The 15830-nt window shown below is 43.4% G+C and overlaps 1 protein-coding gene across 3 annotated transcripts in view; it reads right to left on the reverse strand.

Annotated features, from left to right (window-relative positions):
* Nucleotides 1-15830, reverse strand: part of ccdc30 (coiled-coil domain containing 30) — a 34963-nt gene that overhangs the window by 12047 nt on the left and 7086 nt on the right. For all 3 annotated transcript variants that reach the window (XM_029249159.1, XM_029249149.1, XM_029249138.1), the window contains 15 exons: nucleotides 14998-15069; nucleotides 14747-14862; nucleotides 14235-14309; nucleotides 14028-14113; nucleotides 12762-12954; nucleotides 11953-12036; nucleotides 11316-11441; nucleotides 11019-11147; nucleotides 10357-10538; nucleotides 9845-10067; nucleotides 7646-7768; nucleotides 7382-7552; nucleotides 6204-6413; nucleotides 5468-5625; nucleotides 4527-4692 (listed from right to left, as the gene is read on the reverse strand). In XM_029249159.1, coding sequence (XP_029104992.1) covers nucleotides 4527-4692; nucleotides 5468-5625; nucleotides 6204-6413; nucleotides 7382-7552; nucleotides 7646-7768; nucleotides 9845-10067; nucleotides 10357-10538; nucleotides 11019-11147; nucleotides 11316-11441; nucleotides 11953-12036; nucleotides 12762-12954; nucleotides 14028-14113; nucleotides 14235-14309; nucleotides 14747-14862; nucleotides 14998-15069 — 2114 coding nt within the window. The remainder of the gene's footprint in view (nucleotides 1-4526; nucleotides 4693-5467; nucleotides 5626-6203; nucleotides 6414-7381; nucleotides 7553-7645; nucleotides 7769-9844; nucleotides 10068-10356; nucleotides 10539-11018; nucleotides 11148-11315; nucleotides 11442-11952; nucleotides 12037-12761; nucleotides 12955-14027; nucleotides 14114-14234; nucleotides 14310-14746; nucleotides 14863-14997; nucleotides 15070-15830) is intronic.

Consider the following 15830-nt stretch of genomic DNA (forward strand, 5'->3'; position numbering starts at 1 on the left):
AGCACTAAGACTAGATTTCTTTCTTTTCATATCACAGCTTTGTTATATCATTCTAAAAGAGGCATCTGGTCCCTGTGAGCTGAGACCACAACTAAAAATTAAAAAGTTTTGTACTGACTCTCAAGGCACATGCACTGCAGGAAGTAGTGTCCCCCCTCACGGGTCTGCGCTCTCTACTATCCCATTTTTTGTGTTTTGTGTGTGAAGGATATTGCGAATATGGGTCCTAAAGAACATAAGACGGGGGAAAAAAAAGTGGAAAAAGAAGCAAAATATTGAATGTGATTATTACAGTAAGAGGATTTTATTAAAACTTTATTTTGTACCATTTTATTGACACAATATAGTTATCAATATATTTACTCTGTCGTCATGAGTAATGACCTTAGGTATTTAGGTTGATTTTTGGGTGAACTTCAAATGGCTTTGAAACAATTTAGACTTTTTCTCATTTAAATTAATGTAATAGCTGTGCCCATTATTTGGATTTTTGATATAAAACCCATTTTCTGGACAACCGTTGGTGAACATAGTGAACAAGTAGCAGGATGTTATGGTATAAAGTGAAAAAGTTTCTCACTAAAGAAGGGAGAGAAGGTAAGTAGCCTGTTTCATCCCTCTGAGACAAAAAAAACAACGTGACATCAAAGCAAAATGTGACACACTGCTTTAAAGCAGCAGGGGAGTGTGGTGGTATGGTGGTGCAGTGGGTTTGAATGGGTCCTGTGCTCTGGTGGGTCGGGGGTTCGAGTCCTGCTTGCAGCGCCTTGTGATGGACTGGCATACCGTCCTGGGTGTATCCCCTCCCTCTCCAGCCTTGTGCCCTGTGTTGCTGGGTTAGGCTCCGGATTGCTGCAACCCTGCTTAGGATGGGGGATTCAGGCAGTGTGTGTGTGTTTAAATGCAGAAAAGTCCAAGGTCATAACACTACTTCAGAATAACAGGAGTTTCTTCAAAACTCATCAGCAGTTTGGTGAGACTGCTAGATCTTCTGTGCTTCCAGTGGAGAGAAACGCAATGGAAATTACATGCGGTGAATTTTTGGCACACATTTAGAAATTGCTCTTCGAGAAGGTGCTCTCTCAGACACTGAAGAACCCGTGTTTTGCTTCCCACAAAACTTATGTGAATGAGATAGTGACCCTTTTCTAAAAATGGGAGGGTGAAGGGCACCGTTGGAATGTGAGGATCCGTACACAAACTGCGACGTAGAACTCGGGAAACCACGCCAGGCATTTCAGAAATCCCCGAGGGATTTGACTGCGTTTGGCACCACTTGATTGTGGGAAACGGCATTCTCGAGAAAGAAAATATAAAACAACAAAATCCCCATAATCTGATAAATCATCCCATCTGTGTGCACTTGCCTGTACCTTTCCGGAATGGACTCCAAACTTAAAAACCCACGTGCAGTAGGGGACTGTCAACTCGACACAGTAAAAATTATTTTAAAATACACTATTGCAGAGAAGTATTTTCACTTTGCACATACATTTTAATTTCGTGCACAGTTCAAACTGTCAGTTTGCCAACTACTGCTATGCAAGTTTTCTTTTATTTTGCAATGATTTTGTACCTGCTTGGGCTTTATTAACACATGGTTTTATACCTTTGAACACATTCCTACGTTTTATATCTTTGCAATGAAACCTGAAGCTCATAAAAAACAGACTACAACTAAAACACTTGAAACAGACGCGTGTGTCCGTCGTTCATGACCATAGATGAGGGCAGGAGCACAGACCAAGATGTCAGTAAACTGTTACTCCAACACATGCACAGGTATGAAGAGCTGGACAAGTACAGCAGGTTGTTCTGAGAAACAGACATAGGTAAAGCATCAGTTTATTACAGGTAAATATGACAGCACTGCAGCCAGCACATCTCCATGGTTACCGTGGTATGTGGTAAGGTGGCCCGGATTGCTGGTGTTGATAAGGCTACTGCTTTTTCTTATCTGGGATGGAGGTCGCTAACAAGCTGTGACAAGAGGCCTTAAGCGCTACTGAATATATAAGTAGCTGCACAACTCATTTTAAAACCTGCAAAAATAACAGGGAGACATAAAACTAAACACTGGAGAAGCTCAGTAGCGCTTAAGGCCTGTTGTCACAGTTTTATACCTTTGAACGCATTCCTACATTTTATATCTTTGCAATGAAACCTGAAGCTCATAAAAAACAGACTACAACTAAAACACCTGAAACAGACGGGTGTGTCCGTTGTCAAGGGTTGAGCTCAGTACCCTGACCAGAGAGAAACGTCAGATGGTTGGATTCTGTTTTGTTAACGGAACCGCACATTCTTGCCTTTGCACACCATCATAGCCCTTGAGTAAACACGTGAATAGCCTCATGTCCATCTCTAGAATATGTGAAGAACTGCTTTCAAATGTGGCCAAAGTACACATTTAAACTGAAAACTGGGTGTCAAAGCCGTGAAGACAGCCAGTAACTTCTGCTGCATTTGGACCTTTATATACTGCAAAAGAGTACTTGTGTTGAACCACGGTGTGGTTAATGACTTATTTGCTCAAGAGTGGACTTTCACTTCTGTGTCTTTCTTTACAGCCCTCACTAGATGACTTACTGAAAAATATGCAAAGGCCAAAACAAGTTGACGCAGTTCTGGAAGGTACAGCATTTACATGTTACATTACGTTTATTTATTTAGCAGATACTTTTCTCCAAAGCAAGTTCCAATGAACTCTATGTAGTGTTATCAGTCCACACACCTTATTCACCACACAGACTTATACTGCTAGATACACTACTTACAATAGATCACTCATCCATACATCAGTGGAACACACACACACACTCTCTCTGTCACTCACACACTATAGGTGAACCTGAGCAGCATGTCTTCGGACTGTGGGAGGAAACCAGAGCACCCAGAGGAAACCCAGGCAGACATGAGGAGAACATGTAAACTCCACACAGACTGAGCAGGGATTTAACCCACATCTTGTCACATCACCCAGGTGCTGTGATACAGCAGCGCTATTCACTGCGCCACCGTGCCACCCATGTTACATTACTTACAATATTGCACTACTTCCATTTACTTACTCATTTATACAGCTGGTTAATTTTTACTAAAGCAGTTTTAGGGTAAATACCTTGCTCAGGCGCACTACAGCTGAAGGTGGGATTTGAATTGGTGGCATTTGGGTCCAAAGGCAGCAGCTGTGACCACTACGCTGCCAGCTGTCCCCTATACATTATTTAAAAAAATATTACTCCTTTAATTCATTGTAGCTGTATTGGATTTTTTTTTTTTACAGAACCTAACCTGTAAATAAATCACAGGTTGTCTGTGTTACTTAGCTTTTATTTACTGAGATTTTGTAACAAAGGTAACTTTGGAGTTGCATTCACATTTACATTGAATTAATTAATTTATTCATTTAGCAGATGCTTTTCTCCAAAGCGCCATCCAACGTATGTTTCTTAAAGTTCAGTCACCAGAGTTTTACAAACATAAATTACACACTTAACTGGATATAGAATTGAAGGGGAGTAATTTTTTAAATGTAATAATGCAGTGAAAGTTTACGGTACAGATGAGCGATCAGGAGAAAAGTGAGCCCAAAAGAGACGTGTTTTCAGACCCTTGTTGATTTACAAACAAATCAAATAGGTTAAGAACAGAACAAATTTGCAAAATGACTTCTGCTCTATACTCTGTTTTGTAAGTTATTCAGCCAGTGTAAATAAACGAGCAATAGATGAATTAAAATAGTAATTACAAGGATATCTGCAATATATTTACAAAAAAAATTCTATACTGCAGATACTTTTGACTTAAGCTCATAAATAAGCAAATAAACAGAACGACTAATTCGCCTAGAGCTGGCAAAGACCGTGATCCAAGGTCGTCCGTTACTTTCAGCACCTTCTCTCTACTGCCGTTTCTGTGGTAAACTGGTTCGAGGGATGTATTACAGAACTCAAGGTTCTACGGAACAGCTCGGCACATTCCTGTAGACATCTGGAGCCCATTTTCCAGAGTTGTCCGCTGTTTAAAGTCCAATTCTGGCAAAGTCCCATGTCACAATGGGTTGCTTCGAAAGTTATAGGCATGTATTGCTGCCTTTATGACCCACCATTTAAAAAAAACACACAAAATTTTTTATTAGCAGTTAGAACCTTGGATCCCTGAATAGATGTTTTCGTTGAAATCTATAATGTGTGCACTAATTCATTTAGCAGATGCTTTTCTGCAAAGCAACGTATAACTAGGAGTAAAATATGCTAGAGTAAATACAAGTGTCTCAACGACCGATTCTGCTGGAACCCCTATATGGAAGCTACGATTCATGATAATATTCCCACTGCGTTACGCTCAATGTTCCTTGCGAAAGATAAACGATGTGTGATCATGCAGTCATGTTTGTCCTGAATAATCACAACAGCTGAAAATCAGAGCTCCGAGAAAGCTGACCTTTCTGCTCCACCCCTAGCCCCACCCCTGGCCCCACTTCCTGACCCCCCCCCAAGCCCATTCCCCAGCCCTGTACCAACCTCTTCCGCGGCAGTTGCGCGCTCGCTCTCCAGCACCTCCAGCCGCGTCTCCAGCTGCTTCAGGCGGCGGCCGAGCTCCAAGCTGGAGCGGCTCGCAGCGCCCTCCTTCGACTGCAGGGAGTGCAGCTGCTGCAGAAGCTCCTCCTCCCTCTGTTCCAGCAGTTTCCTGAGAAGGCAAGTGGAGGGAATGTGGGAACAGAAACCGTCTGGAAAACAGACTCAACTAAATGGCTGGATAGAACAAACAACAAAGAACTGCAACGAAGAAATGCCACTCCGTCCAGCAGGTTGCGCTGCTTAAAGAGATGTCACCAGTTCAAGAGGAAAATCGCATTTAAAGCAACATCAGAGCTCAAAAAGCACAAGCTTAAGATCTGGAAAATTTCTTTTAGACCCCCCCCTTATCGCTCAGTTTTAATTGTAGCCAATCACTAGCTTGTCAATCTCAAATCAAATCAAGACTGGTGAACATACTTCCTCTGATAGTCAAGGATGACCATTTATTCGTCTAGCTGACACTTTTCTCCAAAAGTGCAGACACACACACACACACACACACACACACACACACACACACACACACACACACACACACACACACACACACTCTGAAACTTCTTGTCCCGAGCAGGATCGCAGTGAGCCGGAGCCTAGCCCAGCAACAGAGGGCATAAGGCTCGGACACACACACACACCACACACACACACACACACACACACACACACCCAAGACAGGACGCCAATCCGTCACAAGATACCCCAAGCGGGACTTGAACCCCAGCTGGGGAGCAGGACCCTTCCAAACCCACTGTGCCACCGCACCCCCCACCCTTTCTCCAAAGAGACTTGCAATATTAAGCTACCAACAATTATTTGCCCTTTTATTCAGCATGATAATTTTACTGGAGCAATTTAGGGTAAGTACCTTGCACCTTACTTACCTCTGGAGCTGGTCCTCCTGCAGCTTGGCCCGGAGCTCGGAAAGCGTGTCTGACATCTCCCTCATGTCCTTCTCCAGCCTGCTGGCCTCCTGCGCACGCGTCTCCTCCAGCCGCAGCTGGTGAAGGAGGCTCTTGACCTGCTGCTGGAGCTCAAGCACCTGGCGAAAGAGGACTCAGGAAGGTGATAACCTGGCATTCAGACCCACACGGCTCACCTGCATTTACACTCAAGTGATCACAAGCGCCTCAATTTTTACCGTATGTGACCATTTTTATCTCATATATGGTGGCACTGTACCAAGGAAATGTAAATAAAAATTATTATTATAATACAGACAAGCAGGTGGTAGCATACTGGTTTGAGCTGCCACCTTTTGACTCCACAGGTTTGAATCCCACAAGCTTCTACAGCACCCTGGATGGATTTAGTTTTCTCATCTAAATGGCTCCATGAGCTCAATTTTACTCTGTGCAGGGAAATTCATTTTTATTATTATGCTTTGTCCAAAGTGTTAGATGATAAACTTTATCATTTCATTGATTTAAACAGACAGATAGGCTTTATTGTATCAATTCAGGGTAAGTACCTCGATCAAGGTTAATACTGCATGAGCAGAGAATCGAACCTTTGGTCCTTCAACTGCAAGGAGACAATCCCAACCACTACACCACCTGTTGCCCTTGATATGGCTTCCTCTTTAGACAAGTTCTTCCACAGTTCAGGCAGCAGCTTTACCTTCTTGTCAGCGGCTATGACTCTGATCCGCTCTGTGTTTAGCTCTTCCTGCAGGCCATCGTGGGCCTGCTGAATCTGGGCACAGCGGGTTGCCTCCAGCTCCAGCTCCCGCACCCTGTGCCGCAGTCGCTCTGTCTCGGTGGACTGCACCTGGTTGCTCTGCTCCAGCTGATTCACCTTGGACTGGGCCTGCTTCAGCTCGGCACTAAGCTGGGGAGCGCGCGTGCACACGTGTGCACACACACACACACACACACACACACACACAAAGAAACAAATGCACACTCACTGTGGAGTTCAGTGTGACCTGTGAATCACTGTATTGTCAATTCTGCTAAAATACTTGCTTTAATTATTTAACTTGGATATGACATCGATAATATTGGAATACTGCCAACATAATCCAAACTTTTTGGGGTGTGATTTCAGAACAACAGGTGATCACATTCCAGAAATTCAAACTGGCAGTTTTGCATTAGTGTTTCATTTCAAACTGCACTACAGTAAAACACAGTAGGCCACACTGATAAGACTGCATGGGAACCCTTCTGGTGTTCAAGTGGAGATCCCAAAAAGGGCTGTAAAAAACGGAACTAAAGCCGGATGTTATAAAGCACTTTGAAAGAAACATGACTATCAAAAAGTGAACATCCTTTCAGAATTTTCATGTTTCATCATATTTTGCATTATGTTTTTAGTAGCTTTTGCACCATGTTCTAATTTAATTTGGGGTATGATGCTTGCTTGCCTATTTACTTACTTACTTTTTAGCTCATTTACCTACTCATATCTTGCGTCACCGCATACATGTTTGGACACGTGTCAAATGTATGTATTTATGCACTGATTGCTGCGGTAACCTAGTGGAATTTCCCTCTGGGATTAATTAAGTTTAATTAATTTGTTCACAATTACTTTTTAGCAGGTGGCAATGGTAGTACTTTATGCACTCTGCCCTAAACCCCATTTTGGTCTCCAGAGAAACTTATTTTTAATTATGCAAATTTTTACAATGTTTCACAAGAACACAACTGATGTGTTAAAGAGAACTGGTTATATTTTTTAAAACTACCCAAATCAGGAAGAGTAAGCATATCCCATACAGATGCTCAATCTGCATCATCCTGAATAACCACCATGAAAATCTTTTAAAAAAAAAACCCCAGAAAATAGTGCACCTTGATCTTCTCCTGGTCCAGAAGGGCATTGTGCCTCTTAAGGTCCAGGTTCTTCTCCCTCTCGTATCGCAGCTCCTTCTCGGCTGAGGTGAAGAGGCCTTGAACGCGCTGCAGCTCCTGCCGCAGCTGCTTGCTCTCCTCTCCCTTCTGCTGAAGCAGGGAATCTTGGGACTTAAGGAGCAAACATTGCATCACTCACATTTTGAAGGACGAGAACTTTGCCAGGAAATGTATACTGACCAGAGCAAACGGACGGGTTCCTACCTTGGCCCTGGCCTGTGCCTCACTGATCTGGGCCTGGAGAGCCAGCTGGTTCTGCCGAGCCAGGAGTCTCTCCTCCTCCAGGGTGTTCTGCAGCCAGCTCACCTCCACGTGCAGCGAATCCAACTGGAAGGGGTCAAGAGGCTCTCCCTTACAGCACTTTTCACATGAACAGGAAAGCTGGATGGACACTAACTCGAGCGTCTACCCATCACTTCAATAGCACAAGACCACCGTGTTCACAACACTCACACTGGTAGTACACCGGCTCCTTAGCTTACAAACATAACCGGGATCAGAAATTTAGTCATAATTCCATTTGTTTGTAAATAAAAAGCCACTAAGTCACAATCAATAAAAAGGTGCTTCTTCTGAAGTCTCTCCATTTATTCTGTAAATGTGTAAGTTCCAGTAGCCATAGTCAATAAAAATACTCTCATTTCTTTTAACATTGTTAACTCTGAAATTAAAATCTGTTTAAAATGACTGAAAATATTTCTTCTCCACAAGTTTCTATTTAATGTTAGTTTTGGAGTGATCCGATCCACCCAATAACAGTCATCATTTTGTCATTGATCACCTACAATCAAGAGAACCATATACAAGGTGTAAACACTTCAGAAGTGAGTGGATTGGCAACTCCACCTCCAGCACCACCATACTGAACACCGGCGCTCCCCAAGGCTGTGTGCTCAGTCCACTGCTGTTTACCCTAGTGAATCATGACTGTGCTGCAAGGTACAGTTCAAATCGTATCATCAAGTTTGCTGACGACATTACAGTTGTGGGCCTCATCAGGAACAATGATGAGTCGGCATACAGAGAGGAGGTGAACCAGCTCGCAGAATGGCGTAAAGATCAACATTTAGAGAGAGATTGTTATAAGACTAAAGAGACAATTGCTGATTTCAGGAGGACCCGAGCAGACCACTCACCTCTGCACATCAATGGAACAACTGTGGAGAGAGTCAAGAGCTTCAAGTTTCTTGGTGTGCTACATGACGGAGGACCTCTCCTGGACCCTGAACACCACCTGCCTAGCCAAGAAGGCCCAGCAGCGTCTCCACTTCTTACGGAGGCTGAAGAGAGCCAAACTCCCCCCTCCCATCCTCACCACTTTCTACAGAGGAACGACAGAGTGCGTCCTGACCAGGTGTCTCACCGTGTGGTACGGGAACTGCACAGTCTCTGACCACAAGACCCTACAGCGAGTGGCAAGAAGAGCTGAAAAGATCATCGGAGTTCCTCTCCCTGCCATTGACAACAGATACAAAAACCACTGCATCCGCAGGCCACCAGCATTGTGGACGACCCCTCTCACCCCTCTCATAGACTCTTCGCCCTGTTGCCATCTGGCAGGAGGTACAGGAGCATCCGTGTCACCACCAGCAGACTCCACAACAGTTTCTTCCCTCAGGCAGTCAGATTACTCAACACCCAGCTGCCTCCCAATGCTTACCTGGCTCCATCGAACAATTAACTCAGCACTACACTACTCCACAACTGCCTACAGCTCGCAGCCATACCCACATCCACGCCCTGTCATGTGTATTTATTGTCTTGTGCTATGTTCTGTGTTGCACCATGGTCTCCGAAGACACAACATTTAGTTCCACTGTACACAAGCTGGATAGAGGACTGACAATAAAAACAACTTGAACTTGAATTGAGGAGGTCCCAAACTCCTACCCTGTTTTTTTTCTCTTTACTGCCATCTGTTGGCTCTAAATCAACCGAGGTCACTTTTGCTCCACTAACAAACTGAAATTTTAGAAAATAGTTAAATCTGGACATTACAAGACACTATAAATAAAGTGGAAAATGTTTGTATCTTCGAAAATTGTCAGTCTAACACAAGAAGCCAGTGTACTTTATTGTGTATGTACGTCTGAAAATGCATAATTGGGACCCAACTCCTGCTCAGCATTTTTTCCGAGTGCAGAGCAGTACAGGCCATCTGCGTATTCTCCTGCTGAAGACCAAAGGCAATATGACAGGTAGTGCCTTTTTTTTAATCCTTCACTCATCCTCAAAACCACCATTCTCATAAGCTGATTATATGTCAATTACCGTAGTACACGGAAAGAACAAATCACTGCTCAATTAATGGATTAATGATATTCCTAAATTAATAAACATAATGTATCACTATTATTCTTAGAAAATTATCGATATGCTAAAGTGTGACAAAAAGAGACCTACATTCCCTACGCCCTCATTGTCCACAGGAGGTGTCGGAGAAGGACCGCTTCTCCCCCGGGTGCCAGAATTGGGCTTTGCCTGGCTCTCCTCCGGATGGGAGCCCTGGTATTCCTCCCTGAGGCGCCGCAGCTCCAGCTTCAACCGCTCACGCTCCGCCTGCGCCCGGCGCTCTTCCTGAGCCTGAAGCTCAGCCACCCGACCACGCTCCACAACCAGCTGAGCCCTGGAACGACCATGGCGAACTGTCAGCATCATCCTCATCAACATCATTTAGTTTAATTTTCCACAAACCCAATTTGTATTTTTCCACACTCATACACCATCAGTTCACTTTTCACTATTTCCTCCAAAGGTACAATGGCTGGGCCCCTCCTGCCACCTGACCTGATCCATCTTTTAGATGGTCCCCTTCTAGAACCACGGGTCCTACTGCCCACACTAAGAAATTATGAGCCTTTATAAGCCTGTCACAAACAGGCATTATGGGAATGATGAAACTGCCCCTCCCCCACCTGAGACTCTCGCATTCTTTCTGGAGGCCTGACACCTCGGACCCCAGCAGTCCCACGCGATCGCTCAGTTCGGATGCCTGCCCCTTGCTGGCCCGCAGCTCCTCCTGGGCCCGATCGCATGCCGTCGTCTGCAGGTGGAGGTCACGGCGAAGGGAGTCCTCGGCACGCTCAAGCTGAGAGACCTACTCCGAGTGAGATGGGTGAAAGCAAAGAGACGGTGCTCATCAGCGTAAAATCGCTCACATACAAAACACCTCAATTACCTCAGCAAATGTGACATTTTTACAGTGTCCCAAGACATAACACACTGCTAATGGTCACGTCATAAGCCATCTGGGCATTTATTAACTTCTCAATGTCATCCCTGTAAGGGAAAAATAAATCCTACACACATTAAGTAACAATTTGAAATCTTTTAAGTGGCCAGCAGGTGGCTCAGTGGTTTGAGCTGCCACCTTGGACTCAAAGGACCGGACGTCAAATCCCTTGTCCTGCTGTAGTACCCTTGGTCAAGATACCTACCCTGAATTAATACGGTGAAAATTACCCAGCTGTATAAATGGGTAAATCAGTGTAAGTAACTTAGTAAACAGAGATAATGCTCTAAGTCACCTTGTACAAATGCATCTGGCTAAATGAATGAATAATAATTGTACAATCACCTTTTCTTCTAAAGTCTCCTTTTCACCCTTTACTTGAGCAAATCTTGCATTTAAAGATTTTGCTTCATCTTGCATGCGTTCAACATCCAGTCTTAGCTTCTTCAGCTCCTTCTCACCTTTGAGGAGCTCCTGAAAGTGGAAAAGAAAAACACAGACAACTTGTCAACCTGGTCAAACTTCATTACTGTTGTCCTGCAGTTTGTAATGCATGGTGGACAACCAAATGGACAATACAGTAAAAATGCTGATGTCTTTATTAATGCCTTCCCACTGTGCTTTCGGGTCTCTCTGCTATACCTCCTTGTCCGTCTTGATCGCCACCTGAGCTTTGGCCAGATCCAACTCCAGCTGCTTCCTCCACTCCTTCTCCTCCACAAGACGGCCCTCCAACACCTCCAGCCGCACCTGGCCGTTGCTCCTCAACTGGGGGAGGGAGCATAAATGGAAGTGGGAAATTCTAAGAAAGTAAGCATTTATTTGGCAAAACCTATCACCGGGGCACATGTGCTTCCCAAAACATTTGTTTCACATTCCGCCATTGTTGTAATGCATCAAATTTCACTGTGTTAAATACTCAGCTGTTGAACGCCACATGGTAAAAAGCAGCTGTTGTGCCCTGCCTTCTTTGCAACCCCGCGAATCAGAGGGCATTATGTGGGTGGGCTCAGCCCCGACTGGGCAAGCAACATGGTCTTCACAAGTGGCAGCCAATAACATAGCAGCTACCCACTGAGGTCATGTACTGAGCAGCCAAAGCAAAAACATGCCAAACCTGAATGCTCTTCTACCCTAGAGGGAACCTATTCATTCCACCACTAGATTTGATGGATTTAGATCCATTTGGTTAAAACTGGGTAATGACTGACTGCAGGTTCACAGAGGGAAAGATGAAAGGCTTTATAAACAATGTATTTTATAAATTATCTGCGCTCACCTGTTCTGGACAAATCTCTTTGCCGACATTCCCGTTTTTCGGCAGCGACTCCTGGGAAACCAATTTAGCCTCCAAGTGTTTTATCTGTGGGAATTAAAGTCATGCATTCATTGTCAAGTGCTGGGCGGCAGCGGGGAATCAAACAAGTTTATTGAAATAAACATAATGCAAATGATGTGCATTTGTATAAAAACAAAGCTGGATTTGCCCACGTTTCACCTGTATTTGGCCATCGTCCATGTGGGAAACAGAAGTTTTCGCTGCAGTTTTAGCACCTAATTTGACAAGTATCTTCGTAGCATCTTACTATACAAATAAGACAGTCTATCTTAATCTAGGCTTAACCCTGCGTGAATATAAGAGTTCTGCACGTAACACAAGTGTGCTGTAGAGCAAAAAAGTTCTTCATTTTTTGGATACCCAAAGTTATGTACAGCAAAATAATAAAGGTGATTCGGTTTTGATTAGCTGATGCTATGACTCAAAGTGACTTTGAGTATATGAACTATTTGTAATGGTTTGCATTTAATGTTAGAGAGGGCTGAACTAAAGACCAGTTCAGAACACTCAACCCTTTTCCTAAACCACTTAATTAAACCTAGAAACTGAGAACCATTTCCAACTGCATCAGTGCCACAGAGAGGCCAGTCTTAGAACTTACTGAATCTACAAGGTACACCTACAGTTTTTTTAAGTACATCAATACCAGATGAGTACGTTAACTGGTGGGAAACATTCAGGTCTATGACAGCTTGACTATCCAGCAATGTGGTGACACATCAGGCTTGGGGGTCATCAGAATCACCCACCTTCCTTTGCAGACCCTCCACCTCACTCTCATGGTGTTCGCGTTCAGCCTTCCCCAAGTTCTGGGCCTCGCCCAGCAGGGACTCAAGCTCCTCATTGCGCTCCACCAGCTCTTCCTGCTCCGTCTGCAGCTTCTGCAATCGCCGCTGCAGCTCACGCACACGACAGTCCTTGTCCTCCAGCTGCTGAAGACACCTGAGCGGAAGCAGATGAGAACAGCAACGTTACAAATACTGAAAGGGAGCGGTTGATTCTTATTACTTATTATTTTTAAAAAATAATTGTTACGTACCAATACTATTATCTTTATGAGCCAATGTTATCTTTATGACCCAATGCCATCATTTTCCCCATATATCCAAGTCATACCAAATGCTTCACTGTTACCATTTATTGCTTTTTTTGATAAGTAAAAACTTCAGTTCGTTTAACTTTTAATTTTACTTCACTATGGAAATTTTTTTAGCCTACTGGGATTGCCAGAACAGTTTATAAAAATTTTGTATTGGCCACCTGTAGTAACGCAATATCTTTATATATTGCAATAAAAAACAGGCCAATATAGATTGCTGGACAATTTTGTACATTTATGGACATGTTCAACATAGTATATACATTTATGCCCCATCAACCTGCCCTAATTCGTTACTGAAAAACTTAACAACGCCATTACTTATTCCAACACTTCTGATGGGGATAATTCCAATTCCGTAGTAAACGGTTCCCATAATGCAATGTCTCACAGCTTCCGTCCCACAGAGCCACTTGGCACAATCTTCCATTACATTTATTTCTTTACTCATTTAGCGGACACTTTTCTCCAAAATAACTTACAATGATAAGCTACCTACAATTACTTTAACACCTATACTGCTGGTTAAGTTTATTGGAGCAGTGTAGGGTAAGTATCTTGCTCAAGGGTGCTACAGCACTAGGTGAGATTCAAACCAGTGACCTTTTAATAAGGCAGCAGCTCTACCCACTACGGTATCAGCCGCCCTGAATGTCTCAATTTATCACATCCAACCGAGAAGTGGAAATACCACACATCAGGAGACCAAATGATATGGGAAGCGTGTATTGATTGGTGAGACACAGCAACAAAACAAGACAGCCACAGGTACATCTGTTTTTCAGCAGCCAGACAACAGTTTTCAACACTCTATAGCAATAATGTAAGAGTGACATTGGCCTATAATTTTTTAAGGAACTGCAGACTTCTAAGAAGTTTAAATGCCTCGAAAGACGTGACTCTGCTATCGAATTACCTTTTATGAACCAGGTTGGGATCTCGAGGTGTCAGAGCTGTCTCGGGCGTGGTGGACACAGCCTGAGACCCATCGCTGTTCTCCCGCTGACAGACAGCACAGACAAGAGGACAACATGCTCACACTTCAGACCTATTCAAGAAATACAGGTCTATATACATCCCCACACACACCGTAGCCAAACAGAGGATCAGGAGCAGCAATCACCTGTCCCAGGTAAGGTGACAATGTTTCCAAGGGAATTCTGGTCACATGCTGTGAATCTCCTTTAGTATTTTCAATCTGCAAATCATCAGAACACATAAACTAAACTCCATATCCTCCTTGGGTTACAATGGTAGTAAATTTTCAAAACACATTTTTTCAGAAAAATATATATTTTTTTAAATATTGCACATTTTTCATGTTAATTGTTCTAAAATTTACATTTGCAGCAGTGCAAACACAACCTGTAGGGCCACCCAGAATCAAAAGGTGTCAGTAAAGCAGAACTAGGGGTGTCTTAAGTGTCTGCAGCTTGGATAAATTCAGGAGGAGACCATGTATACACACATGAGCAACCAGACTGTTCTGACCTTCGCAATCCCAAGCGTTTTGTCATTTGCGTGAAAGATGTGGAAGAATCGTGTTTCATTTAAGGCAAGTAAATATGGTAAAACAGAAATGTCAAATGACATCTCTGCTTCCCTGCACAGTATTACATATAGCCTAAACGGTACCATTTCCAGAAGGGTCTTTCTCTCAGAGTCCAGGACACGAACCCGTCCTCTCAGCGCCCTGATCTCCTGGTCCAGCCTCTCATTGTGCTCCTTGGCTTTCTGAAGCTCCGCAACATCTAGGGTGGACAAAAGTGGATAGGGACATGGACAAACTCAGACCAGCATTCCACGCCGAGCGTAATGAACTTCTCAGATTTAGGAAGGACTGAGGCTGGAAGTGTACTCAGAGGTGTGGGGCTGCTGCGGCTCACCTCGCTCTTTCAGCGTGTCCACTTCCTGTTGGAGCAGCTCCACCTGCTGGGCAGCTTCGCATAGTTCTGACTCTGAAACAAAAACACAACAGAACCCCAGTGGTCTCCGGTGCTAAAGGTATTGAACACCTCACCATCAGGTATTCATAACTGTAATGCACGTACACCCTTACATTTACAGTGTCACCGAATTATGAACAAATTTGCAACCAGAAATCCATCTGTAACTCAATTTGTTTGTAAATCTAACCACTGTGTCAAACATTTTCCAGTTCAGTTACTTTAACTGCATTTAAGAATAATTAGATATACTTTAATTTATTTACAGGTTAAGTTCCATAAATACCAGAAATAAAGCTATAATTAACTAAAAAGTTGCTGTAAGACTTTATTCCATTTTCAACACTCTTACGGAGGGTTCCAGTGGCCCAGAGCTTATCCTGCAAACAGCGTTCAAGGCAGGGTTATGAACTTGAAATAACATGTGCCACATTTGTCACCATCTGGCCACTTTGAGCTTGCTGTATTACCTATACAATCAATAAAGGCATAAGAAATGTATCAACTTATTTGATGGTTAGATTCTGTAGAAGTCTCAGATACAGCTGCATTAAACTACAAAAGCTACACTGAGATTAAAACTAAAGTTATCGAAAATAAAATCTTCAAAATTTACCGCCAAATGCCAACTATTCGTGCCATAAACATGTGCAACATTGATCATCTTGTTACTAAACACATCAGTCACAAACACCTGACACAGGCTGAAAGCATTATGGAAGTGAGTTGAATTAATCTAGTCTCAGTGGAAAAACGGACAAGTGGAAAATATA

The sequence above is a fragment of the Scleropages formosus genome, chromosome 2 (assembly GCF_900964775.1).
Source record: "Scleropages formosus chromosome 2, fSclFor1.1, whole genome shotgun sequence".
Taxonomy (NCBI): domain Eukaryota; kingdom Metazoa; phylum Chordata; class Actinopteri; order Osteoglossiformes; family Osteoglossidae; genus Scleropages; species Scleropages formosus.